The sequence below is a fragment of the Delphinapterus leucas genome, chromosome 12, assembly GCF_059928025.1.
Source record: "Delphinapterus leucas isolate spDelLeu-1000000601 "Yukka" chromosome 12, BTC_Dleu_Yukka2, whole genome shotgun sequence".
Lineage (NCBI taxonomy): Eukaryota > Metazoa > Chordata > Mammalia > Artiodactyla > Monodontidae > Delphinapterus > Delphinapterus leucas.
Genome location: NC_143140.1, coordinates 93,715,974 through 93,741,144, shown reverse-complemented (window position 1 = coordinate 93,741,144; position 25,171 = coordinate 93,715,974). Strand labels below are relative to the sequence as shown.

General features: G+C 53.4%; 1 protein-coding gene across 8 annotated transcripts in view; it reads left to right on the top strand.

Annotated features, from left to right (window-relative positions):
* RPS6KA2 (ribosomal protein S6 kinase A2) overlaps positions 1–24,814 on the top strand; it is a 348,783-nt gene extending 323,969 nt beyond the window's left edge. For 6 of the 8 annotated variants that reach the window (XM_022560937.3, XM_022560954.3, XM_089922245.1 and 3 more), the window contains 7 exons: positions 9,269–9,358; positions 11,081–11,239; positions 12,730–12,891; positions 15,442–15,518; positions 16,747–16,864; positions 20,927–21,064; positions 21,726–24,814. In XM_022560937.3, coding sequence (XP_022416645.2) covers positions 9,269–9,358; positions 11,081–11,239; positions 12,730–12,891; positions 15,442–15,518; positions 16,747–16,864; positions 20,927–21,064; positions 21,726–21,851 — 870 coding nt within the window. In that variant the 3' untranslated portion in view covers positions 21,852–24,814. Of the gene's footprint in view, positions 1–9,268; positions 9,359–11,080; positions 11,240–12,729; positions 12,892–15,441; positions 15,536–16,746; positions 16,865–20,926; positions 21,065–21,725 lie in introns of those variants that run through there. The other 2 variants (XR_016395277.1, XM_089922247.1) reach the window with 2 other exon arrangements.
* The last annotated feature ends 357 nt before the right edge of the window (positions 24,815–25,171 follow it).

The window sequence follows — 25,171 nt, the reverse complement described above, 5'->3', positions numbered from 1 at the left end:
GGTTGGGGAACTAGATCCCACATGTGTGCCGCAACGAAGAAGCCCGCATGCCAAAACTAAAGGATCCCATATGCTGCAACTAAGACCCAGTGCAGCCTAAATAAATAAGTAAATACATAGGAAAAGAATAACAACTACAGCCCAGTTTGGCACTCTCTCCATCCTGCCTTTGGCTTCTATAATCGTTGCTAAATTAAATATTTGATCTGGAAATCCAAGTTACCAGTTTCTTGCGTTTCCTGGTGTGTAAAAGCTGAAGCATTCTGCTAAAGTCATAATCTAATTTTTGTAAAAAGCATAAATTGTACATTCTCCCTCCAAGGGAGCGAGAGCTGGTCTGTCCACCACTCACCCACTCAGCTGACCTGGAGGCGCTTGAGGACCCAGGTCCAGCTGGTGTCATGGTGACCAGACCATCCTGGCTTATCCCAAACTCATCTGGAGCACATGACACTACCCTGCTCTTCAAAGAACTTTTGGGGACAGATGGAGCCTGTCCAGCAGGCAGCCGTGTAAGAGGAGTCATTCCGTCCGTTGTGATTTTCCTAAGCTCTGAGAAAATTGTTCAAAACAGTGACGATGAAGCGATGGCCTCGTTCCACCTCCATGGCTCACGGCCACTCTGTGGAAGCAGATACACCCTCGTATCTGCTGGGATGTCTGCACAGTGCTTCTGGCCCTGAGGAAATGCTCTGCCCTGTCCAAAAAGTCACCAGCCCCAAAAAACGCAGGCCCGTTGGTTTACTTTGGGGTTGGGAATTTGCGGCTTTTTGGCAAGTTTATCTTGAATTCCTCAAACAAAAAAGAATGTTTACATTGGAGGAAGGTTCAGTGTGTGGGTCCTTTGGGTCCATGGTCATCAGCCTGCCCAGTGTCTTGAACATGCTGAGGAGTGGGTGACGGGAGGAAACATCGCACGATTTAAAATTCCTGGGAGAGGGGGCTTGAGACTGCATGGGAGCCACTGGCACGTGGGCCTGATGTATTTCGGGATTTGGATCATTGAGGAATTTTATTTTTCCCCATCCTTGGGAGAGTTTGTAGGGGAGCTCGGGTGATGCCGTTCCCGTATCCAGACGAGCCAATGATGGAGAGGAGACACTAGTCCTACCTCAGACGAGAGAATTTCATTTTTACTTTAAATATATTTCACATACTTCGGAAGCGTGCATAGGCATCTTAAAATTCTTTCTGCATGTGTCATTTCTCGCAGAATTTCTTTAGACAGTTTGCCAGGTGACCAGCAGCAGTCCTAGAAACAATCGCGGCTTCCATTGAGTGCAAAGAAACCCGTCTAGTGTTTGGCAAGCTCGCTGACCCTGATGCCTTTCTAGAAAACAGCCTGATGCTGGGAGGTGTCTGAAGATAAATCCCCAGACAAAGGCAATAGTGTCCTATGTCTCCATATCCAGCTCTCACAAAAAGACACCATCTGAATCAGCTTTGTCAACAAGTGGCTTATAGCTCGATCCCCAAAGATCAGACCCCGCGATGGGAATTTCTGGGGAATTTCAGCCCCAGCCTCTCTGGCAGCAAAGCCAGCCAGAGGCTGCAACTGATGGAGAAAGAAAGAGCCAGGCGCCCTGTTTCTGTTTTACAAGCCTTGAAGTTCCCGGGGTGAACTGGGCAGGTGGACGTTACAAGGCTTTTCCTCATCCTCTCCGAGACTCGGGTGGGTCATAATTCATTGTCTGGAAGATGCTTGAACTACCCGAGCACAGGAAGAAGCAGAGACTTTCCAGTGAGATGAGTGCCCCGGGACCCAGGGCTGTTTCGGGGCACGTTTTAAGCCGCACGCTGCAGGTCGGTTCATCCATCCGAGGGCAGATTTCCTTCAAAGATGGAAGAGCAGGAGTGCCATGGCAAAGAGTGTTTAGAATGAGCCCGTTTGCTACCCACACTGCTGTAACCCGCCTAGGGTCACTATTCTGTTCCCTTTCCAGCGTTTTCCAGGTAGAACGTAGCTGAAATGTGTTTGGGCTTTTTTCTACTCTGTATCTTGATGGGCAGAAGTATCCCCACTTACTGCTGGAGGAACTAAGAAACTGCACGGCTCAGCGTGTTCTCGAATATAACATGGAACCAAGGGTGCCATTCAGTGACTTGGTGAGAGTGGATCCGCAAAAGCCCCGTTGAGATTCAGCCACTAGAGTTTAGCATCACCTCTCTGGGCCACCACAGTGTGCAAACCCAGCTCTGCAGATTCTTGGATGGAAAACGGTGTCCGTTTCATTTTGAGAGACAATCCCGTCGGGGCCTCCATCCAGCTACGGGGAGGGTTCGGGAACTTCCCCACTGAGTACAGAGCACCAGGAAGAGAGCAGGTCCCCAGGGGACTGTAGCCCTGTGGCCCGAGTACACGGGCTTTGCCTGAGGCCATCGTATTGGGGTGATTTTGCCCCCCACCCCGGGGACAATGGCAGTCTCTGGATACCTTCTGATTGTCACACCTGGGGTGGGAGTCGCTCCTGGTATGTGGTGTACAGAGGCCAGGGTGCTGCCCTGCCTCCTGCATAGGACGCTCGCCCACACACCTCAGAGACTCACCCAGCCAAAATGTCTGGGTGCCGAGGTGGGGAACCCCAGCCGAAAGCATAGAGTTAAAGGGGTATCTTATGTAGATAAGTTCCAGCAGCTGGTATCCGGAGATGAGGCAGGGTTTTCCCTCTATGTTGAGCCTCTGCTCACTGTTCTGGCAGCAGGAAGGTAATAGACCAAGAGCACACTGGCTCCCACCCTCTGTGCAGGGGCAGGAATCAAGTGCGGTCCTTCTGAGGGGACGGCAGTGCCAGCCCTTAACGGTCAGCCTCCAAACTCAAGAGTGTGGGATACAGTGGGTCTCACATTCTTGGAAATACCATTGTGTCTTGCTTTAAGTTTATGTCTGTCTTATAAGTACCTAATTTTGCACAATAATTATTCTGTCATCATATTAACCGCATTTGAGTTTAACTTAACCGATATACGTAAAGCAACCTGCCCCAGTGTATCCCAGGCAACAAGCAACCTGCCCCAGTGTATCCCCAGGCAACAAGCAACCTGCCCCAGTGTATCCCCAGGCAACAAGCAACCTGCCCCAGTGTATCCCCAGGCAACAAGCAACCTGCCCCAGTGTATCCCCAGGCAACAAGCAACCTGCCCCAGTGTATCCCCAGGCAACAAGCAACCTGCCCCGGTATATCCCCAGGCAACAAGCAACCTGCCCCGGTGTATCCCCAGGCAACAAGCAACCTGCCCCAGTGTACCCCAGGCAACAAGCAACCTGCCCCAGTGTACCCCAGGCAACAAGATTGCTGGTTTTGCATTTGCTCTCAGCTGCATACTTGTGCGCAGGCCCTAAATTAGTGAGACCAATTCTAGCTCCCACGTAACAAAACCTTTAGGACAGTGCCTACATGGAATAGCGACTCAGGAAGTGTGGGTTCACTCAGGGTCTGGGTCCCTAGGCTTGGTCCCTCCCTTCTGCTGTGGCAAAACACCATCAGGCCGCCCGGGATCCTCCACCGGGAGAATCTGGCCTCAGAGGACAGGGTGCTGACGCCCTCCACCTGCTGGGGGTGTCCTCCCAGTGCACCTGCCTTGGGCTAGGATGGCTGAGTGAGAAAAACCGTGACGTCCTCTCAGACACACCCCAGTGAACAGATGTGCCCTACTTTCTAAGATCTCGGAGCTATTTCTTTTTTTTTTTTTAATTTGATCTTTATTGGAGTATAATTGCTTTACAATGGTGTGTCAGTTTCTGCGTTATAACAAAGTGAATCAGTTATACATATGTTCCCATGTCTCTTCCCTCTTGCGTCTCCCTCCCTCCCACCCTCCCTATCCCACCCCTCCAGGCGGTCACAAAGCACCGAGCTGATCTCCCTGTGCTATGGGGCTGCTTCCCACTAGCTATCTATTTTACGTTTGGTAGTGTATATATGTCCATGCCTCTCTCTTGCTTTGTCACAGCTTACCCTTCCCCCTCCCCATATCCTCAAGTCCATCTGGCTGCGACATCTGTCACCCCATTGATCGCCAGGGTTGATTCAGCTGATCTGGCTGGCTAGGCGGGTGTCCCCTTCCTCCCTCACCACTCCACGTGTGTCCCTCCCAAAGCTGTGCGCTCGGTCGAAGAGGACGACCTTCCCCGCTAGAGGAGGACCGTTCTTCGGTCAAGGGTATACGAGTAGCTGCGCTCCCCTGCTGGAACCTCCAAACAAGCTCTCGGAGCTATTTCCATGGGACAAAATAGCTCAGGAGTCTGATGTGAAACTCAGGTCCACCTTTGTCTTCATAGCCAGCCCCAGAGGCTAGCGGTAGGAGGTGAAAGTGTATAGGACTTAGAAATAAGCATGACATAATGCTGCATAGATGCCAAGGCATTAATGCACCTGTCATTTAAAATAAGACTGGAATGGAATCAACGACGAACTGCAGAAAGTAACTGTGATAGGGTAGGATTCAAAGGGGAGAGGTGTATTTGGAAGGAAAAGACAATATTCTTATTTCATGAAAGGTTCTGTACTCACTTTACAGAAATTGCACAAGGTTTCATTTTTACTTCGGTTTTAGGTCTTTGTGGCTTGACATGATCCAGGATCTGGACACTGCCATTTGCACAAACCCCCCTCTCCAGTGGTTTCTGTCTCGCTCACGTGGAGCCCAGATCCTTGCAGTGGCCAGCAGGGCCTCACAGCCCCGTTCCTGGAGCTCCTCAGGCCCCTCCTCTGTCCCCAGCCCTCTCCCGCAAGGGCGACACACTCTTCCCTGAGCCCAGCGGTTTCCTCCCCAGCCTGGGTGCTGACCTCTGACCCCGATGTGGTCCTCCCCCATCGTCCTCGCCTTCAGTACCTTCTTTAGGGCTTTTGTAATCCCTGACATGCTTCGCAGCTCATTTCCTGTCTCCACACCCCCGTCATGGTGCTTGGTGGTGTCGAGGACCAATGTTATGTAAGAGAGAAAGATACCGGAAGTTCCCTGGTGGTCCGATGGTTAGGACCCCGCGCTTTCACTGCCGGGACCTGGGTTCAGTGCCTGCTCGAGGAACTAAGATCCCACAAGCTGAGTGGTGCAGCCAAAAAAAAAAAAAAAGAAAAGAGAGAGAGAAATATAAATCAGGAGCTTTTCTCCAAATTCGAAATCACCTCATCCCCTTCTTTGGCTTTTTTATTGTCGAGTGGGCAGTACGACTGCTCCAAAGAACATTTCTTGTCTCTAGAATGCATTTCATCCTGCAGGGACTCCCCTGTTCAGTAACCAGTTCCTTTCATTCGTTTTTACAAATTTTTTATTAACGCTTTTTCCAAGGCAGACGCAGTGCTAGGTTCCAGGCAAAAACAAACCTGTTCTCAGGGAACTCACAATCCAGCCATGGAGGGATTTTACTGATCACAGAACCAGAAGCCATAGCAAAAAGGGGAATGTCATTGAAGAATCAGAAGCTAAGGGAGCTTTTCTGTCACTGTAGCCTTTCCTGTTGGCCTGTTTTATCTTCCAACATGCAGACACACGCTTCTCTTCATTCAAAGCTCCACTTGCACATTTGCCCCCTTCTTTGTCTGAGAGGCTCACTCAGGGATGGATGGATGTCACCAGCCGTGGCCACGTTTTCCTGGAGGGAAGCACAGCTGCGTGTCCTTTCAGGAGCAGATTTTTGTGTTATTAAAGTAGCAATAGAATCAGGTGAAAATAAAGTGAGATCCTTGAAATTGTACAGGAGTCTGTGTCATGCAGTCCTTAATTCTAGTGAAGTGTGGCTGATACACTCAGGGCTGAAGCTGGGCTGGCTCTCTCCAGAAGGAGCCCCAATTGGTATTCACAGCAGACCGTTGACAATTACATCGCGTTTCTGGGCTCATTTTCCTACTGTGTATGTAATTTGTCAGCCAGAAAAAGCAATGGAATTGACAGATGCCTGACGTGAATAGAGCTTATTTTTAGAAGGAAAACTGATTGGCATGGACATTTTAATTTTTTCCGGCAGGAAAACTTGGAGTCCTTTCTCTGTGTCATTTGTTTAAAGTAATTGAACAGGAGAGGGTATCTGTTGAATTTTACAAGGGGTTCCGTGCTGTACTCCTCCCGTGTCAAATGTATGGATCCTCTCGACACGTCAGCAGAAACGCCCACCTCCGGAGGGTGTTCGGCCGGCCTGTGAGCTCAGGCCGCCTCTTGTCCACCTCGAAGCCCCACGCCATTCAGTGTCCAGGAGGGGAGCCTGCGCTGGAGAGAGATGGGCAAGAGGGAGATGGGGAAACGCAGAGACCAAAAGGCAGAGGGGAGAGTGCGTGGATGGTAGTGAAGCCTGGACCAGTCCTGCCCCCGCCTTCAGCCACCAGGAATAAGGATGTACCGATGCCCACCTGCACGCTTCACCTGCTGAGGAGAATCGCGTTGTCTGCCATCCTTTGTTGGGGCCAGCCTCGCTTCACGGACTGTGGAAATATACAGCTTGCCAAACAGCGGCCCCGTGAGAGTCTGGTTTGCCAGGCCCGTTGGGTGCTGACCTGTGGGTGGCCTCCTGCTGAGGGTGAGGACAGATCCACCGTTCCTCCCCGCTCGTGGTCCGTCAGCATCATTTGAGCATCGGCATGGAGAGAGGAGGCCTTGCGGGTGAGCATGTTTGCCGAGAACGCCTCCCTCGGTTTTGCTGCATAAGCACGATTATAAAACAATACTGTTCTCAAGGTACGGGACTCGATTAACCAGGGCTCGCTTGAACTAGAAGCCAGTCCCACAATAGCAATCCCGAGAAATGGACCCCACGGAGAAGAAATTCCTTCCTGGATGCGTCTGAACAATGTGCTCAAACCGCCCCCCTCCCCCAGGCTCCGCTGTACCCCACAGGCCTGGGCTTTGTGCTCAGGGACCAGTCATCACACCTCACTGCTCTGTGTCTCTTCTTCCTGACCTTTCTCCCAAAAACATCCCGGAAAAAGATTTGTGGATGAAGCTGTCAGCCTTTGCTGACAGCGATCAGGATCACAGCGCTGGGTCTGAACGGAACTTGCTCCCATGTGTCGGTCCCACGTTGCCCAGACTATAGGAGAGGCAGCGGCCGGCTGGGCAGGTGCAGGAGCCCGTGCTTGCCTCCACTCCCCGGGGGCCTCCCTTCCAGGCAGGCACCCACCCTCTCCTCCATGCCCGCTGGGGACCCCATCACCCCACCCTGCCTGCCCTCTGGCTTCCAGTCGGTTCTGCCGGGGTGGACGCCACAGGAGGGAGGAGGGTAGAGCCCCCAGCCCCTGTGGGTGCCCTGTTCGTGCAGCCGCCCCTCTGGTCCCATAACTGCTCCCTCCTCCCCCTGCTCTGGGCCATCGGCATAGAGAAAAGGCTTCCTCTTTCTTGTTTATCTTGCATCCTATTCTATTGTGATTTGTGCTAAAAATACATTTCCTTTCTCATGAAATTTTATTTGAAAAAATATGAATCTACCACTAACTTTTTAAAAAAACCACTAGTGATTTTAACCTTCTCAAATTGCAAAGGGATCGCAGCCCAGGGATTGAATGGCCCGGCAGGCAGCTGGGGCAGAAACGGTCCTAGAACCCTGTTGGTCAACATGTGATCCAGGCAGTGTAAGGATCTGCCCCGTGGCTGCCTAGGCACCCACATGTTAAGGCATCCCCTCCATCACCCACTGAATGAGCCTTTAAAAAAATCTCCTCTAGAAGGATGCATTGTGTGTTGGCTTCTATCAATAACAGAAGTAATCCCAGTGTCCTAGCTAGAACTTTAGTAACAAAAGGGGGAAAGCTGTGTCAAGAAAGGAAGCTGGGACTTCCCTGGTGGCGCAGTGGTTGAGAATCCGCCTGCCGATGCAGGGGGCACGGGTTCGAGCCCTGGTCCGGGAAGATCCCACATGCTGCGGAGCAACTAAGCCCATGTGCCACAGCTACTGAGCCTGCGCTCTAGAGCCCGCGTGCTGCAACTACTGAGCTCACGAGCGACAACTACTGAGCCCACGTGCCACAACTACTGAAGCCGTGCGCCTAGAGCCCGTGCTCCGCATCAAGAGAAGCCACTGCCGTGAGAAACCCGCGCACCGCAGTGAAGAGTAGCCCCGCTCGCCGCAACTAGAGAAGAAAGCCCGTGCGCAGCAACAAACACCCAATGCAGCCAAAAATAAACAAAAAGTAAATAAATTTATTTTTTTTTTAAAAAAAAGAAGCTTGTGTTTTTCCTTGTTGAACAACGTGTGTCATGGGGCTCATGGTCCTGGGCGCCAGTGTCGTCAGAGCCTGGCAGTGGGTTTAAAACTGAGAGAAGCGCGGGCACCATGACCGTCTTCCACTGCAGTGAAGGGGCGGCAGGGCGTCGGGCGGGCAGAGCTCCAACACTGGGTCCTGTGCCACCTGAGCATTTAGTTCATCTAAAGAAGAAAGTGAGTTTCACGCAAGCCTCCGCTCAGAGCCTTGGACGTGATAGAGAGTGGAAGTGAACTTCCCTCACACTCTAGCAGCGAAATGACTGCACGTCGTCCACATGGCGAATGTTTTGAACTTGGGTGAAGCTAATGCACAAAAACCATCCTCCTCTCCTGAGTGTCGTTTCCCACACATGTGCCGTAGCCTTCGCGTGAGTGGGGTCCCCTCCCCAGCCAGCTCCATCCCCGTAAGAAGCAGGAGCTGGGGCCCAGGAAGCTGTCCCCAGAGGTTTTAGTGACTATCCACCAACAGGTGACCCCTTGTTTCCAGCTGGGCTTTCATTCATGACACCCTGTGATTGGAAGCCATCTGTTTTCATGGGGTAAGAGGATTTTATCTGCCATCCTAAGACCTGCGCTACACATGCCAGGAGGAGGAGATAGGAGCCAGAAGGAGCGTCCGTACGTGCAAGTCACAGCGCAGCCTCGGCACGCACGCCGCCGTGGCGTCTCTTGGTGAGAACCACACTGGGTCTCACTTTGTTGCCGGCGTGTGACCACCAAACAGGGAGAGAGATGCACGGCAGCCGGAGGCCCACTTTGGATGGGGCAGGGGGCACAGGCCGCCAACCCAGAGCCTGTGGAAGAGCGCCTTCTGTTTTCGGTGGTGCCTGTGTGAGCGCCCCAAACCCACCCTTCTCCATCCAGCCCTGTCATAGCTTAACATTAGCGTGTGGAGGCAGGTGCTCTCTTTTTTTAATGTCAGTCTCTTCTGCTCAGTGGGAAAGCAAGGATTGCCGTGAATTCCTAGGCAGTTGCGGGTTATCGTGGTTGAGCTTGAGCCGGAGGGGAGGAGGGGCAGAAAGGGTCCCAGCCACAGGCGCCAGCTGGAAGCCTCACGTCCACCTCTGTTTGTTTCAGATCATCGATAAGAGTAAAAGGGACCCCTCGGAAGAGATTGAGATCCTCCTGCGGTACGGCCAGCACCCCAACATCATCACCCTCAAAGACGTAAGCGCCTTCGTGCAACAGTGGTGTCGCTTGCGCTTTGTGTCCCTCCAGCTGGCGCCAGAAGCCACCGTTGATTTGGTGCAAGCTGGCTGCTCGGCTCACCAGCTGTTCCTGGCGCCCAGGAGCTCGGAGCCGGAGGGGGCTGCTGCCCGGACAGCTCGGGGTCACCCGGCAGCTGGGTAGCCCGACCTGCCGGGCCGTTTATTCACACCCCATTGACAGCACCCCACTCCTCCCAAATCACAGAATGCGCACGTGTGAAAGAGGAGAGAGAGCTGGTGTGGATTCTAATCCGGGAGTGTTTCACCTCGCTGTCATGGAGAGCGTGACATGGAGTCCATGAGATGGACTCCAGCTCTGAGACTCCAGACCCGGAGCCCCTCCCAGCTCCCTTCGCTTTCCCGACTGAGCGATCTGTGGCCCTTGTCCCTGAAAGAGGGGAAGGGAGCAGGGACCAGTCACACTGGAGCCAGTTGGATGCACCTGGCAGCATCCATAGGGGCCTAGGGCTGGGCGAGAGAGCGTTGTCTTCCTCTCCAACTCCAGAGTGATCCCAGCGTCGTGAACCCAAAACCTCAAAATAGTGGGGCCACCTCAGTTTCCTTTGGGCCCCATAAATGCCTGGAGTAAGAGGCCTTCCAAATGCCAATTCAGTTCTGAGGAAAGCATGAAACAGGCCTTGTGTGAGCAAAGCGTAAAGTGCAGCCCAGCTGCATCCCTGCGGGTCACAGTCAGCTCCCCTGCACGAGATCAGTCCCCTTGCTCTTGCCTTTGTCGTGTGTATGTGAAGATCCACAAACAGAAATCAGCGAATTTTAAAACTCCCGAAGAGCTCTGACTGTGCTTGGGATGAGTGATGTCACCCTGGGCACATTCTCGAAAGCAGAGCATTTGCTCATAAACTCAAAAATAAATACAACAAGATGAACTTTACATCCTTTACTGAGCTCCGTGCCAGCCAGGTTGTTTTAGTGATTTGTTCTGAAATCACTGGCTTGGAAGCTAGAAAGTCACCGTATTCAGGTGCTTTGCTCCGTCTCTCTCTGGTTCTTCTCAGCACTTGGGCGGCCCCTCTGCTGGGCCATCGGCCTGACAGAGACCCAGAGCTTGTTGGCTTGGTTTGTCGTTTACGTTCAGGAGATTAATGCTAGTATGACTAAAGCTCTCTTCATCTACTGCTTTTCTGAAATAAAAGCAGACCAGCCCTCCTGTCTCCTCTCCTCCCGGACTCCCAGGGCTTGTCCCCCGCACAGAGCACAGCAGCGTAGAGGGCCCCCGGGGTCAGGCTCCCCACCAACCACCTGCTCGGTAAGGTTTGAAAAGCGCGGCCCTGGAGAACGCCGCCACCTGGGGCTGGGCCAGCATCGCGTTGTCCGTCTCTGAACATCGCTCTCCCGGAGGTGGGGCAGTACCAGGGTTCACTGCAGCTAAATCCATCCATGCAGCTCTCAGCGCTGCTGACCCATGCCCTGCCCAGCAGCAGATCATTAAAGCGGTTTTTTTCCCCAAGAAGAGCCTCGTCTGGCATGACTAGAAAATCCTCACTCATTTTCTACAGAAGTCTTGTGTCTGCTCCCAGCGGGGTACTGGGACTCCAGGCTCTATGCACTGACGCGCCCCCCTGCCCCTGCCGGGGTGGCCCCTCCTTCCCAGTGGCCAGCAGGCCCGTGAGGGTGACCGCGAGGTCCCTGAGGCCTGTGTGTTCTCCCGCCCCACCCCCAGGTCTACGACGACGGGAAGTTCGTGTACCTGGTGATGGAGCTGATGCGGGGTGGGGAGCTGCTGGACCGTATCCTGCGGCAGAGGTACTTCTCGGAGCGGGAGGCCAGCGACGTGCTGTGCACCATCACCAAGACCATGGACTACCTCCACTCCCAGGGGGTAAGGCCACGCCCCACCCCCACCCCGGGCAGCCCCGCAGGGAGGACAGAGGAAGAGCGGGACCCGGGGGCGCTCAGAGGCCACGGGCTCAAGAGCTGGGAACTCAGGTGTCCTCGTCTTCCTTGTGAATCACAACCATCCCTCTTGGGTCTGAATGATTTTAGACACACACGCTGTGTGTCCAGGAGCTAGGTCAAGAAATTAAACTCACCGAGACCAGGTACAGCAAAAAAGTAGTTTGGGCTTGATAAAGGGAAATTTGGAATGTTCCTCAGTTGCCCTGTTTAGAATTGAATTCCTCCACCAATGCCAAGGAATATGGTGGTAAAACGAGAGCGACCGCTGAGGCTTCCAGGTGCTGCTCTAAGCTCTTCGTCTGGGCAGTTCTAGACTCTGGATCACACCCATTTCACAGATTAGGAGACCAGAGCGCAGAAGGGTTGAGCATCGCGCCCAAAGCTGCACACACAGCCGGGTTCTAACCCAGCACCATGCTTCTAGACCCCTTGCCCTCAGCCCCGGACCCCCACCTTCTCAGCACCTCCCAGGAAGCAGCAGTGCTTCCCTGGCCAGCCGTGCACGTGTGGCTGTCAGCTTTTAAAATGCAGCCCCGTCTGACCAGGACGCTCCTCCAGGGCCACACGATGGTCATTTCCCAGGACGGTCAGACTAGCAGCCCTGCAGATGGTGGTTTTGCAGATTGGCTTCTGTTGCACGAGGGGGGGCAATAGACCTGGAACCGAAGTCTTTTGTCTCCCGGCCATCGGAGCCCCTGTAAGCCGGCTGCCGGCCGTGGCCCTTTAATCTCCCTTCTCTGTCCTCTCCCTGGGTATTAGCAGGACAATGAGACACGTGGGCCCCAAGCCACATGCAGACACACCACATGTTCTTACAATCGGCCTCTGTCCCCTTCAGAAGAAACCGCTTTGTGCCCTGAATAGCTAAATAGCCGTTGTGCTTTGAGGCGCCGCTGGCCCCGTCCGTGGTGCTCAGAGCGCCGTGCGGCTCACTCCGCACAGATGCGGCTCTCAGATTTCTGTCCACTGGCCATGTGCACATGACAGAGGCTCCTTGTCTGCATCACCCGCTGGGGTGCCCGACACCTGCCCGCTGGAACGTGGCATCACACAACAGATGTTTATCTTTAGAAATCTTCCATCCGTGTTACTGAGCTCACCGCCAGTGTCTGTGTGATGGCCCCAGCGGGCCTCCCTGATCTTGGGCACATGCTTACTTATCTCTTCATCCAAATACTCATTGACCATCCGAGGGGCTTAGGTGGGGTCCCCGATTTTTGAGTGTCAGTGTGAGAGAAAGAGAGGGGGGAGGACCTACAGAGATCAGAGCATCCCAGCCGACTGCTTCCTGCCTCAGGACCTGCCCAGAATAAACGACTCCAAATAAGCCCTTATCTCCTGAGTGCGTCCCCGCTTCTGTCCCCTGCTCCAGCCTGGGCCCCAGCTCAGGCGTAATTCCTCCTGCCTCTCTAGGTCGTTCATCGAGACCTGAAGCCGAGCAATATTCTGTATATGGACGAGTCTGGAAACCCCGAGTCCATCCGGATCTGTGACTTCGGGTTTGCCAAGCAGCTGCGAGCTGAGAATGGGCTGCTGATGACCCCCTGCTACACAGCCAACTTCGTTGCCCCGGAGGTGAGAGGGCCACTGAGCCAGCGGGAAGACGGCCCTTTCCTACTTTCAGAGTCACTGCGCGGTTCGGTGTATTGGCGTCAGCAGTAATTCTAGAGGGCAGAAATGAGAAGCTTCGGTCTCTTTTTGCTCAAACACAGTTATTTTATCATTTTATTTCCTATTCGTAAAATTTGTAATGGTGAGGTTTGCACGTGGAATTGTCATTTGTGCTCTAGACGATTTCGATCCAATCTGCCTGTCTGTTAGGAGTTGCGGTGAGAAATAATGCGTCGGTCTCTCCTACAACCGGGCAGGGAGCCAGTGGGTCACCTGGGATCAGAAATCTACCCAGCAGCTGCGCCAGGAGAGAGCGCACGTGCGTGGACTTGGTGCCAGAGCTCTTGATCTAGGTTGTTTCCCGAAGCTCCAGGGGCGAGTCAGGTGCTATGGGACCGAACGCTGGGGTTCCGCCGAGATTTGCGGATGAGAGCGCACGTGAATCCCGCGGGCCCTCCCTCCCGCCCCCTCGTCTCAGGGCATCAGAGGCCTCGGCAGCACATCTCGTATGTGCTGTGCCCTTTTCAGGCTCCTGGGGATCATTTCCGGTAGGCCCTGAACTCACTGATGTGTTCATGAAGACAAATCCAGTTTCTTGCTTTTTAGAAAAGCAACCAAACCCAAGATGCTGGTGAGAGCAGAGCTGGAAACAGAAGAGGCTGACGTTGCTGATGGGGGCGGGGTGGGGGGGGGGAGGTCAGGAACGAAAACAGACGTTAGGTTCTGCGTGGATCCCTCTGGTGGTTGGTGCAGCTGCTCCAGGGTGGCCGTGGTGGGTGCAGTGACAAGTACAGAAAGTCCTAAGAGAGAGGCATGCTGGCCCCTAGTGGCCAGTCTGTGAGCTGAGAGGTGACCCAGGTGGGGTCCACGAGGTGACCGCGGCCAGTGGTCCACGAGGAGGATGTCCACGTGCCTGCCAGGATGCAGATGGATACGCAGCTGGGGCCATCACTAGGCTGTCCAGATGCCACCTGTAGCCCCTTTAAGAACAATCTGGTTCTATTTGAGCAATATTGTTGCCTTATTTGATCGCTACTAATGTTAATAGTATTGGTTTTAGTGATTAGAGACTACCTTACGTTGGTATATTACTTTACCATTTACTGAGCACTTTTACCAGTATTTTTCGCTTTTATCCTCCTATACCACATGGAGTGGGCAGGGTAGATACTGTTAGCCACAAACAGCTCACAGGTTAAAAAAAAACAGACCCCATGTGTTGAAGGGACTGAAGATCACTCAGCTAGTGAACATGGGCAGGGGCTTCAACACCGAACGCTTGGTGTGTTCACACGCCTCGGTGACCTGCCATGCTGCAGGCACCACGCCTGAGGTGCAAAGATCCCGGCCCTAGTGTCTAAGGAAATTGAACACGGCTCTCCTGACTTCACGTTCAATGTCAGTCCAGTGACCTGCAGTCACCCGGAGTGCTCGTGCTGCTTTCTTTATTGTTATTCAACTGTAAACGTATCAGAGGATTGCCCTCCCCTGAAGTGTGTAACCCCGGGACACGAACACTCTCCCGTGTTAACTAGTCCTCAGAAACTCAAACACAGAACTACCAGGTGACCAAGCAACTCCACCTCTGGGTACAAACCCAGAAGAGTTGAAAGCAGAGGCAAGAACAGGTATCTGTCCACCCGTGTTCGCAGCAGTGAAAAGGTGGGAACAACCCAAGTGTCCGTCGATGGATGGACGGAGCAGTGGAATATTAGCCTTAAGAAAGAGGGAAACCCTGTCCTACGCCACAACATGGGTGAACCTTGAGGACACTGTGTTGAGTGTGATACGCCAGGAAGAAAAGGACAATTTTGTGATTCCTCTTACATGAGGGACCTAGAGTTGGCAAATTCATAGAGACAGAAAGTTAAATGGTAGCTCCCAGGGGCTGGGGGGAGGGGAGGGGGAGTTGTTGTTTCATGGGGACAGAGCTTCAGTTTTGCAAAAGGAAAAGAGTTGTGGGGATGGGTGATGCTGACAGCTGCCCAGCAATATGAATGTACCTAGTATCACTCAACCGTACGCCTAAAAACGGCAAAGATGGGAAATGTTATGCTAAGTATATTTTATCAGAGTAAAAAAAATTCTTCTGTTTTGTTTTGGTTTTTGTTTGGTTTGGTTTTGGCTTTTGCCACACCGCACGGCTTGCAGGATCTCAGTTCCCTGACCAAGGATTGAACCTGGGGCACCACAGTGAAAGCCCGGAATCCTAACCACTAGGCCACCAGGGAACTCCCAAAATTCTTCTGCCTTAAAAATTAACTGTTTCCTCTTCAGTCTGTCGTGTATCTGGCAAGAGCCAGGGCTCCCTGTGTGCGCGGGTCTTTGGGGAATCCTACTGCAAGGAATTAGGGTTGGCTTTGCGGCGATAAGCAACAGTTCCACTGAAGTCACCCCGCATCCCCAGCCATCCCCCCGACCCCCGCCGGCGTTATGGATCCATCACAGCAACATGCTGTGACCCTGAATTTTCCCTGCCAAGTGCTTATCCGTCGTCTGCTTTTCCCCTGGCAGGTCCTGAAGCGGCAAGGCTATGACGCGGCTTGTGACATCTGGAGTCTGGGGATCCTGCTGTACACCATGCTGGCGGGGTAACGCAAACCCTCACGTGGGTGTCGGCGCTCAGGGCGCCCCAGCCGAGGCTGCTGGCCCTTGTGGGCCTGTCCCTGTGCACGGGTGTGGGCCCATACCTACAGACCTTGAGTTCAGTCTCCCGAGGCCCCCGCAGGACAACCAGAGAGCAAGGGCAGAAAGTCATGCCTTGTCGTTCAAGTGTGTCTCTGGAATTAGGGAACTGGGGCTCCACAGCTCAGCCCAGCTCATCAACAAAAACCCAAGCCTCTGACCGCGGGTCCACGTTCTCGCCTCTGCACCACGCATCCTCTGCACAGAGGTCACAGCATCTTTCCTTACAGACATCTTCTCGAGCCAGGAAGCAGCCGCGTCTCGAAGAGGCAGGCAGCCCAGGCTCCGGGGTCATAGATTCACCCCCACTAGCTCTGCTCCCGGGTGAATCACAGGAGTGACTGAGAATGCCCTGCTTTTTGCGTGGCCTCAGTGAGGTATTTCCTAGTCAATCAGTGACTAGTGTCGCAGTGGAGGGGGGAGCCCCGGCGAGCCTGGGGCCGTGCCCTGAGGGCTGCAATAGCAAAGGAGGCCCTGCAGTTTCTTCCCAATGCCACACTTTGTGATTCTTCTGGTGCTTACTTTGCCAATACATAAACTAGGAGTACAAACCCTGCCACTGAAGGAAGTGCGTTAGGATTACATATAAGTTTCTTTCTGGGGAGGCTACACTGACCCACCCTGGTTTGTGTGAAGGGGTGACAATAAACATCTATCACACACTTACAGTAGGGCAAGAACCGTTTGCGTTTTGTGTGTGTTTGTGCGTACCTGCGAGTGTATTATTCTGCCCATGTTGCAATTGAGGTTCAAAAAATTCATTCGTCAGAGAAGCCAGAGTTGGTAATAGATCGACCATGGGTCTCTCAGACTTCAAATCCCAGGCTCCCATCCACTATATACCACACTGTCACCGTGGAAACCGCATCACCGGGCAAACCACTGTACCACACTGTCACCAGGGAAGACAGAAACGGTCCAGAAAGGCTCATCCTTGGGTCCACAGAACTTTCTTCACTGGCCGAGTAAGGAAAAGAGACACAGCAGTAAGAAATAAATTACACTTTACCCTGAATCCTGGATTTGGGGCATGATGGGAAAGAAAATATTATTCTTTTTACAACAAAGGCGAAATGAACTTTATCTTAGATTATAAAATGGAAGCTCATTACCACAAATTCTCTCATCACACAGATTTACCCCTTTTGCAAACGGACCAGATGATACCCCTGAGGATATCTTGGCAAGGATTGGCAGCGGGAAGTACGCCCTTTCCGGGGGAAACTGGGATTCCATATCTGATGCGGCAAAGGTGAGTACATTGCCCAGTGCTCTTCTTAGGTATGGAGATTCTGCAGTGACCATTATCTCTTTGAGAATACTAGAGGATACTTTTCGTGTAACTCATGTAGATATTTTATACTCATAGATTTTTTTAAGAAACACAGCTAAAAAAAAGAAATTTTGCAAAAATATTTCATCGCACTTTTCACATTTTCTACAGCCTTGGTGTATTAAGGTTCTCCAGAGATACAGAACCAATAGGATGTGTATGTATAGAGACAGAGACAGAGAGAGACTAAGACAGAGGATGAGCTATTTATTTTTACGGAATTGTGGAGGCAAGTCCAAAATCTATAGGTCAGGCCAGAAGCCTGGAGACTCAGGAAAGAGTAGATGTTGCGGCTCTAGTCCAAAGGCCGTCTTCTGGCAGAATTCCCTTTTCCTCGGGGACTTCAGCCTTTTTTCACTTAAGACCTTCAACTGATTGGATGAGGCCCACGCACATTACGGAGAAGTTGACAGATTTAATTGTTAATGTCACCTTCACAGAAACATCTAGATCACTATTGGTTCTTTTTTTTTTGGGTGGGGGGGTTGGCCTCACCACACGGCCTGGGGGATCTTACTTCCCCAACCAGGAATCGAACCTGCACCCTCGGCAGTGAAAGGGCAGAGTCCTAACCACTGGACCACCAGGGAGTTCTCTAGACGAGTGTCTTTTGTTTTGTTTTTCTTTTTTTTCATTGAAGTATCGTTCATTATGTAAGTTGCAGGTGTACAACATGGTGATTCACAAGTTTTAAAGATTGTACTCCATTTATAGTTATTATAAAACAGACAGGTGTTTGACCAAACACTGGGTACCATGGCCTAACCAAGTTAACACAGAAAATTAACCATCACACTTTTAGGGATGTTGCAAAATGATAGCCCTGAGTGTTCGCAGACTGATCAAGTAAAACTCTGGTACAGGGGTGTATTTCTGTTATTAAAAAATACTTTGAATTGGGGCTTCTCTGCATCTGCACCATTTGTGACCAGCCCTGTTTCTCTGTCCATCAGACTTGGAATTCCTCTCTAATCAAATAGTAAATTATAGTCCAACCACGGTAAGAAACAGCATCAACAGTCTATTTCCTGTGTTTCTATAAAATGACCAGAGGAGGAGAAATTCTGGGGTTCTGATTCCAGCTCTGCCATTACCGTCTCTGTGTGACCTCATACAGTGATGGTGGAGGAGATGATGGAGGTGATGAAGGTGGTGAAGAGGATGGTGGAGATGGCAGAGGAGACGATGGAGGTGATGGTGGATGTGGTGGTGAAGGTCATGGTGGAGATGATGGGAATGGTGAAGGTCATGGTGGAGGAAGTGGTGGAGGTGATGGTGAAGGTCATGGTGGAGGAGATGGTGGATGTGGTGGTGAAGGTCATGGTGGAGATGATGGGAATGGTGAAGGTCATGGTGGAGGAGATGGTGGAGGTCATGGTGGAGGAGATGGTGGAGGTCATGGTGGAGCCGATGGTGGAGGTCATGGTGGAGGAGATGGTGAAGGTCATGGTGGAGCAGATGGTGTAGGTCATGGTGGAGGAGATGGTGGAGGTCATGGTGGAGGAGATGGTGAAGGTCATGGTGGAGCAGATGGTGGAGGTCATGGTGGAGGAGATGGTGGAGGTCATGGTGGAGCAGATGGTGAAGGTCATGGTGGAGGAGATGGTGGAGGTCATGGTGGAGGAGATGGTGGAGGTCATGGTGGAGCAGATGGTGAAGGTCATGGTGGAGGAGATGGTGGAGGTCATGGTGGAGGTCATGGTGGAGGAGATGGTGAAGGTCATGGTGGAGCAGATGGTGGAGGTCATGGTGGAGGAGATGGTGGAGGTGATGGTGGAGCAGATGGTGAAGGTCATGGTGGAGCAGATGGTGAAGGTCATGGTGGAGGAGATGGTGGAGGTCATGGTGGAGGAGATGGTGGAGGTCATGGTGGAGGAGATGGTGGAGGTCATGGTGGAGGAGATGGTGAAGGTCATGGTGGAGCAGATGGTGAAGGTCATGGTGGAGGAGATGGTGGAGGTCATGGTGGAGGAGATGGTGGAGGTGATGGTGGAGGTGATGGCAGCCGGCATTTAGTGAGCACCTCCCCTGTGTCGCACCCTGACACCCGCATTGCTCCTTCCATCCACTCTGTTTTGAATGGGTATGGGAATTGTCTTAGTTCTGGTTCCCACAGTAGAGCCACAGACCAGGACTTGGGTGCTGGTGGTTTCTTTGAGAGGTGATTTCAAACAGGAGTGAGGGGCAGGGAAAAGGTGGCAGGAAAGGAGTTCCTCAGGTACAGGACACGTTACCAAGGTTACAGCTGCAGGGAGAGGGCTTCGCTACCTCCCAGGACCTTTTGCCGGCTTCTCCCTGCTCCTTCCCTGCCATATCTTCCCCTCGCTCGTTCCCCTGTGCCTTTCCCCCCTCTGTGCTCGCCACACAACAAAACCTCCAATCCTCCGAAAAGAGGCAAAGCCTATGGATTTGTATGTTTTTATAATACTTTATCCGCCTCCTGCATGCACTGTATAAAAACACACTGCTTTACTGTGAGTTTTTTTTTTTTTTTGGCCTTGCCACGCAGCTTGCAGGATCTTAGTTCCCCAACCAGAGACTGAACCCCTGCCCTCGGCAGTGACGGTGCGGAGTCCTAACCACTGGACCACCAGGGAAGTCCCTACTATGAGGTCTTGATCAAGTCAATAAAGGTCTCCCTGCTTTCATTTTCCACACATGGAAATGGGGAGAACAGTCCTTCCAGGAGATATTTGTTTCAAGAAGTTACCAAGATTAATGTTATCAAATATCAAAAGGCCTTGTATTTCTCTGTAGAAGAAGGATATTTTATTAGTGTATAATATTTCTTTGTTGCGGTTGGTGACCACAAATTCTGTTGAGTGATGCAACTTCACATTAAACAGATACTCTAATTGATTTCATTTCATTTTGGGATGTGATGGGGACAGTAAAAGAAGGAGAGGAGGCTAGCAGAAAAGCACGGATTCTCGCCAAGGCTCTTCCTTGGGCACTTGGTGAATAACTATACACATCACGTCTTCACCTACAAAACAGGGATGTGATATTCACCCTCTTTCCCCCAAGGACAGCCCTGATGACTCGCAAGAGCAGGTGCCTCAAGCGCGTGAAGACAGTCTCATGAATTCCATGCAGATGCAACTCACAGTTCTGATTGTACGTGTGTGTATACGTAGGTACACACATTTGCATGTATTGCCACATGTAAATCTAAAGTGGAGCTCAGTCTTTAAACCCATTGTAGGAGTTTTTGTTGCTATTACGTTACAATCAAATAAGAAAATCAGGGCTTCCCTGGTGGCGCAGTGGTTGGGAGTCCGCCTGCCGATGCAGGGGACACGGGTTCGTGCCCCGGTCCGGGAAGATCCCACATGCCGCGGAGCGGCTGGGCCCGTGAGCCATGGCCGCTGAGCCTGCGCGTCCGGAGCCTGTGCTCCGCAACGGGAGAGGCCACAACAGTGAGAGGCCCGCGTACCGCAAAAAAAAAAAACCAAAAAACGAACAAACTCAAATAAGAAAATCACCTCTATGAACATGAGCCCCTTTGGACACAAGTAACAGCAGCGGATTTATTAGTTCCACAGTTGGTGATTATTTGCAGCAAACATTTGTGGATTTGAGGATAGTAATATTTATTATATGTGCTAAAATGTAACTGAGGACATTGTTATGATTGGTTTATACCTGTGGGATAGTCATTATTTCAACTTCTCCCTTTGGAAGATTATCGTTTTTACTCAGATGATATTTCAGTAACTTACACCTGCTATTGAACGCTTCCACATTTGATTTCTCTTCAGACATAAAATCTTTAATACTGTATGAACCTGGGGTGATCCACCAAATTGACGACGGTTAAAACTTTAAAAAAATTCACATGTGTATAAACCTGGGGGTAAACGTTCGGCCCCAGGCCCGGAGCTTCACTGTCAGCATGGTGGCTGGGTGTCGCCGTGAGCAGGGGAGGACTTGTCTGGGAGCCCCTGAGAAGCAGCGGCACCCACTGCCCTCCCCCCACAGGATGTCGTGTCCAAGATGCTCCACGTGGATCCTCAGCAGCGCCTGACAGCAGTCCAAGTCCTCAGACACCCGTGGATTGTGAACAGAGAGTACCTGTCCCCAAACCAGCTCCGCAGACAGGACGTCCACTTGGTGAAGGTACCGACCACTGGTCCCCACGGCAGAATGGTGGGAGCGGGGATTCTGGAGAGCTGCCCCGATACCCACACAGCTAACCCCAGGGGTCACGGGGTGCCGGAAGGGAACCCGCAACAGGCCCAGATAGGCATCCCAGGTGTATTTATGGTTACTTGGTTCATCCCATACGTGCAGTCACATGCCAGACTCTGAGTAAGTGACAACTTCTGTTAACAAAGAAGGGGTGGCCCCCTCTTCTGGGAGGTGTGCACGGCTGGGGTTCTCCTGCTGGGAGCTGCCCGTTCAAGACCACCCGAGGGTTTAGAGCTGCTCCAGGAGTGGCCCAGTCACCCAGGTTGGTCCCGGATCCTCAAGATTGGCAGAGCTGGGGTGCCATTGCCAGGAGGGCACCCCAGGGACCCAGCAGCCGCAGAGCGGATCGGGGGCCGGGAGAACCTCACCCCGGGGCTCCCCGGGAGCCCAGAGCGTCTACCCCCAGTCACCGCACGGCTCACAGATGGGGTCGGGGGGGCGGGTGGACACGGCAATCAGAGCAACACCCTGACGTTTGAGAGCCGGTGCTCCGTGGCCCTGAAGGAAGGCCTCCCGTAGCCCAGGCTCAGCGAGGCCCAGGCCGGGTCGGGGGCCGGCACAGCGTCACCGCCGCTCGCTTGTGTTGCAGGGAGCGATGGCCGCCACCTACTTCGCTCTGAACAGAGCCCCCCAGGCCCCGCGGCTGGAGCCCGTGTTGTCCTCCAGCCTGGCCCAGCGCCGGGGCATGAAGAGACTCACGTCTACGCGGCTGTAGCCGAGCCCGGCGCCCGCTCATCCTGCACCTTCTCGGGCAGCCGGAGAGGATCCAGGCGGGTGACCTCCCGACGCCTGGCTGTGCTGACCTTGCCATCTCCACCCCCAGCCAACCAGACGGAGTCCTTCCACTGCGGACCGTGCCGAGTGCCTGGAGGCTCCTCCAGCCCGTGGGTCTTGCACAGTCATGGCTTGTGTTTCCATGGAGACATGTGTTTTCCAGTTATAAAGTCAGTGACCTGGTCTGATTTCGGGCACACGCAGCCCAGGTGTCACGGTGCGAAGGTGACAGTTAACGGCAGAGCCCTGGGGGCCCGGCTTCTGCGCCTCTGCCCTTGCCCACGGCTGAGTGACCGGTGGGCACAGGGCACCTAGGAGCAGATGCCTGGTCCCTCCAGATGATCCAAAGAGCCCTCGTCTCATTGCCCCCCACTTGGGACTGAGGCCCCCATGTTCTCTCCCGTTGCAGATCTGATGGGGCGAGGCCACCCCGGCCCCGGGAGCAGCAACTTCGACTCGGTGGCCACGTTTCACAAGAATCGCTCGCGTCCCCGGGAGGGAGCCAGCCCAACTTGTGCCCATGTTTTCGCGTTCTCCTGAGGACCGGGGTCTGCAGGAGCGGCTTCTTCACACTCCTGTCCCGGCTCAAGGGTCGCCGCGGCCGCCCCGAGCTTCCGAGAGGGCCTGGGCTTCCCTGAGTGCTGGCTTTCCCCTTTCCTGGAAACCCTGTGGCCCGTGGGAACCCTCAGTTGGGTTGCCTCCCATCAGTCCCTTCTCGGTTCCCCTGGAGACCCCTGCCCCCTGCCCGGGGCCAGAGGGGAGCAGAGGATGTGTTGCTGAGAGCAGGGGTGCCCTTTGTGGAAGCTGTGCTTTTGTGTCGTGCTTTGTGTTTCTGTTGCACAGGTCTGTCCTCACCTGACATGTCAGGGATATTTAATGTTTCCCCCGGGGCGTGTGAACACAGGAGTGGGTGTGATGCAGGGCGAGCCACCACCGGGGCCTGGAGGACAGAGGCCTGTGTCCTCCCAGCCGGCCCCAAGCCAGGGGGCCGCCGGCCGGCTGACTGGAGGGCCTTGCCCACTGTGCTGTGACTGGCCAGCATCACTCGGCACCCCCCGCCCTCGGGGGGAGGGGGGCACCTGTTGGTCTCAGCCGGGTTTTCACCCAGAAGACAATTTCTGAAAGTCCCTCCATTTTAACTCACTCTGGTACCCAACTCGACCGACAAAAACAAAAACAATGCCGCCTTCTAAAAATTAGCTCCCTAGCTTGGTCTAATGGTTTTCAGACCTGAAAATATAAACGTATCGCAGAAGCTTTAATTATCCCGTGAGCCTTTTTTTTTTTTTTTTTTTTCCTCAGAACCACAAGGAATAAAAAGGTGGGGACAGATTCATGTACCTGTTTTCCCAAAAAGCCCTCTTGGGCACTTGGCATATTTCTCAATAGAAAGTGCTTTTTCCCAAGGCTCAAAAGACTTCCACCCACAAGAGTTTTGTTTTAGGTCAGAACTATTTTGTCTGCTCTTAGAAACTTAGGAAAACCTGGGTGGCCCCAGCTCACAGATTTTGCCCTCCCAGAAATCGACAGTGGTCCTTGTATCTTGTGTTTGCCGCACAGGCAACGGCCGGTCCATCAGCCGTCTGGGCCTCTGTCCTGGGCTTGTTGGCACGTTGCTGGTTTGCTTGAAGTCCGTGTGTTGTGATGGAAGGGGACAGAAAGGAGAGACAGAGATGCAGCACGGCTGGGAGAGCGGCCAGCGCGTGTTTTCTGTGCGTCACACCAGCCCCCTTACGTGTGCAGCCTTAGTTCTGACCGTTCAGAGCCCCACGGGGACCCCAGGACTCGCCCCGCACCAGACCCCGCCCGTGGCAGGGGCACCCCGGCTCTTCCCCACTCTCTCCTGAACCAACTCGAATGCCCTGAGATACCTCCACTCCCTCGCCCTTCTGCAAAACAAAGTGGTACTTGAAACCCTTCTGCAGAGAGGCAGCCTAGAGAAGCTGAGAGCCTGTGTTTGATTGAACTGGCTTAAGTCTCAAGTAGCCAGTGGCTGGGCTTCCTAACCGGCAGTCGGTATGTGAATGAAGGTGCCATCACCGCGTTATTCACCTGTACGGGGCACCTCCACCATTCACGCAAGGCCTTGCGGGATTTGCACACGTGGTGTGACAGCCCAGCAAGTTAACTGGCTGCCCTGCCCTCCTGTAGAGTCAGACCTCCTCTGGATCACCAGAACCAGACTTGGTTGTGATAAACCCGAGCCCGGGGTCTCAGGCCTTTGGCCCTGCCGGTCCCCCTCCGTGGCACCCACTGTAGTCCCATCCACCCCGGCGCCTGCCCACTTTAAGAGAAACACCTGACGCCCCCCGGAGGGAGAGCTTCGCCCAATGCTGCCCCCCACATCACACTGGGCAAGAGTGAGGTTTCACTTGTTCCCCAGGGGCACTGGGGCGTGATTTCAGACTACTCGCGTGTGTGTTGCTGCGCGGACGGCTGTCAGGGCTCAAGTGGCCACGGCTCCGATGCGAGCCGGCCCTGCTCACTAGTGGCGTGACCCAGCGCTGCTCTGGGGTGGTGGCCTTGCTTCACTGGGTGCCTCCAGCACAGGAGGGATCTGATCTGCACTCGTCCTCTCCCATGTGGTTTGGTGGCCCTCACCGCTCCGAGAGCCGTGGGATTCTGGAATGGAAAGGACGCCGCAGGCCCTGAGTGACGAGGAGAAGCCACCCGCAGGCTCAGGGCGTCACCGGGAAGGGACCCGCCAGCTGCAGCCGAGCCCGCGCTCCCCTGAGGACTCCGCCAGCACTCTGTGTCCCTGCCCGCGTCCGTGTTTACAGGGGACTCTCGTGTTCACGCTTTATATTTTATGTTGGAGATGGGCGGCCACTCTACGGTATTTATTACGCTTTCCAGACTTTCTGAATAGATTTTTTTAATAAACATGGGTTTTATGAAGTGTAATATTTTTCTAGCATAACTGTGATATTGGACTTTCTAAACCGTCACGAGTAACAGTCTGCAGGTGAGCTTCTTACCAGGCCCTCCCCCTCCCCTTGCACCGCCTTCTGGCTGCTCCCGCCTCTGCTGCCACCAGCTGGCCTCTTCCTGGGGGCGGGCGGCACGGCCATCCCCCACCCTGAGAGCTGTGCGCGCACGGGGCCGCGCGTGCGTGCACGTGTGGGTGTGTAAGCGCGTGCCCAAGTGCGTTGTGTGATGCGTGTGTGTGTGCATTTGCACGCGTGAGCACATGTGAGCACGTGTGTGTGCGTCCGCTTCCCGTGCAGCCCGGCAGGAGACGGGGTGGTCATGTTGGTAGTG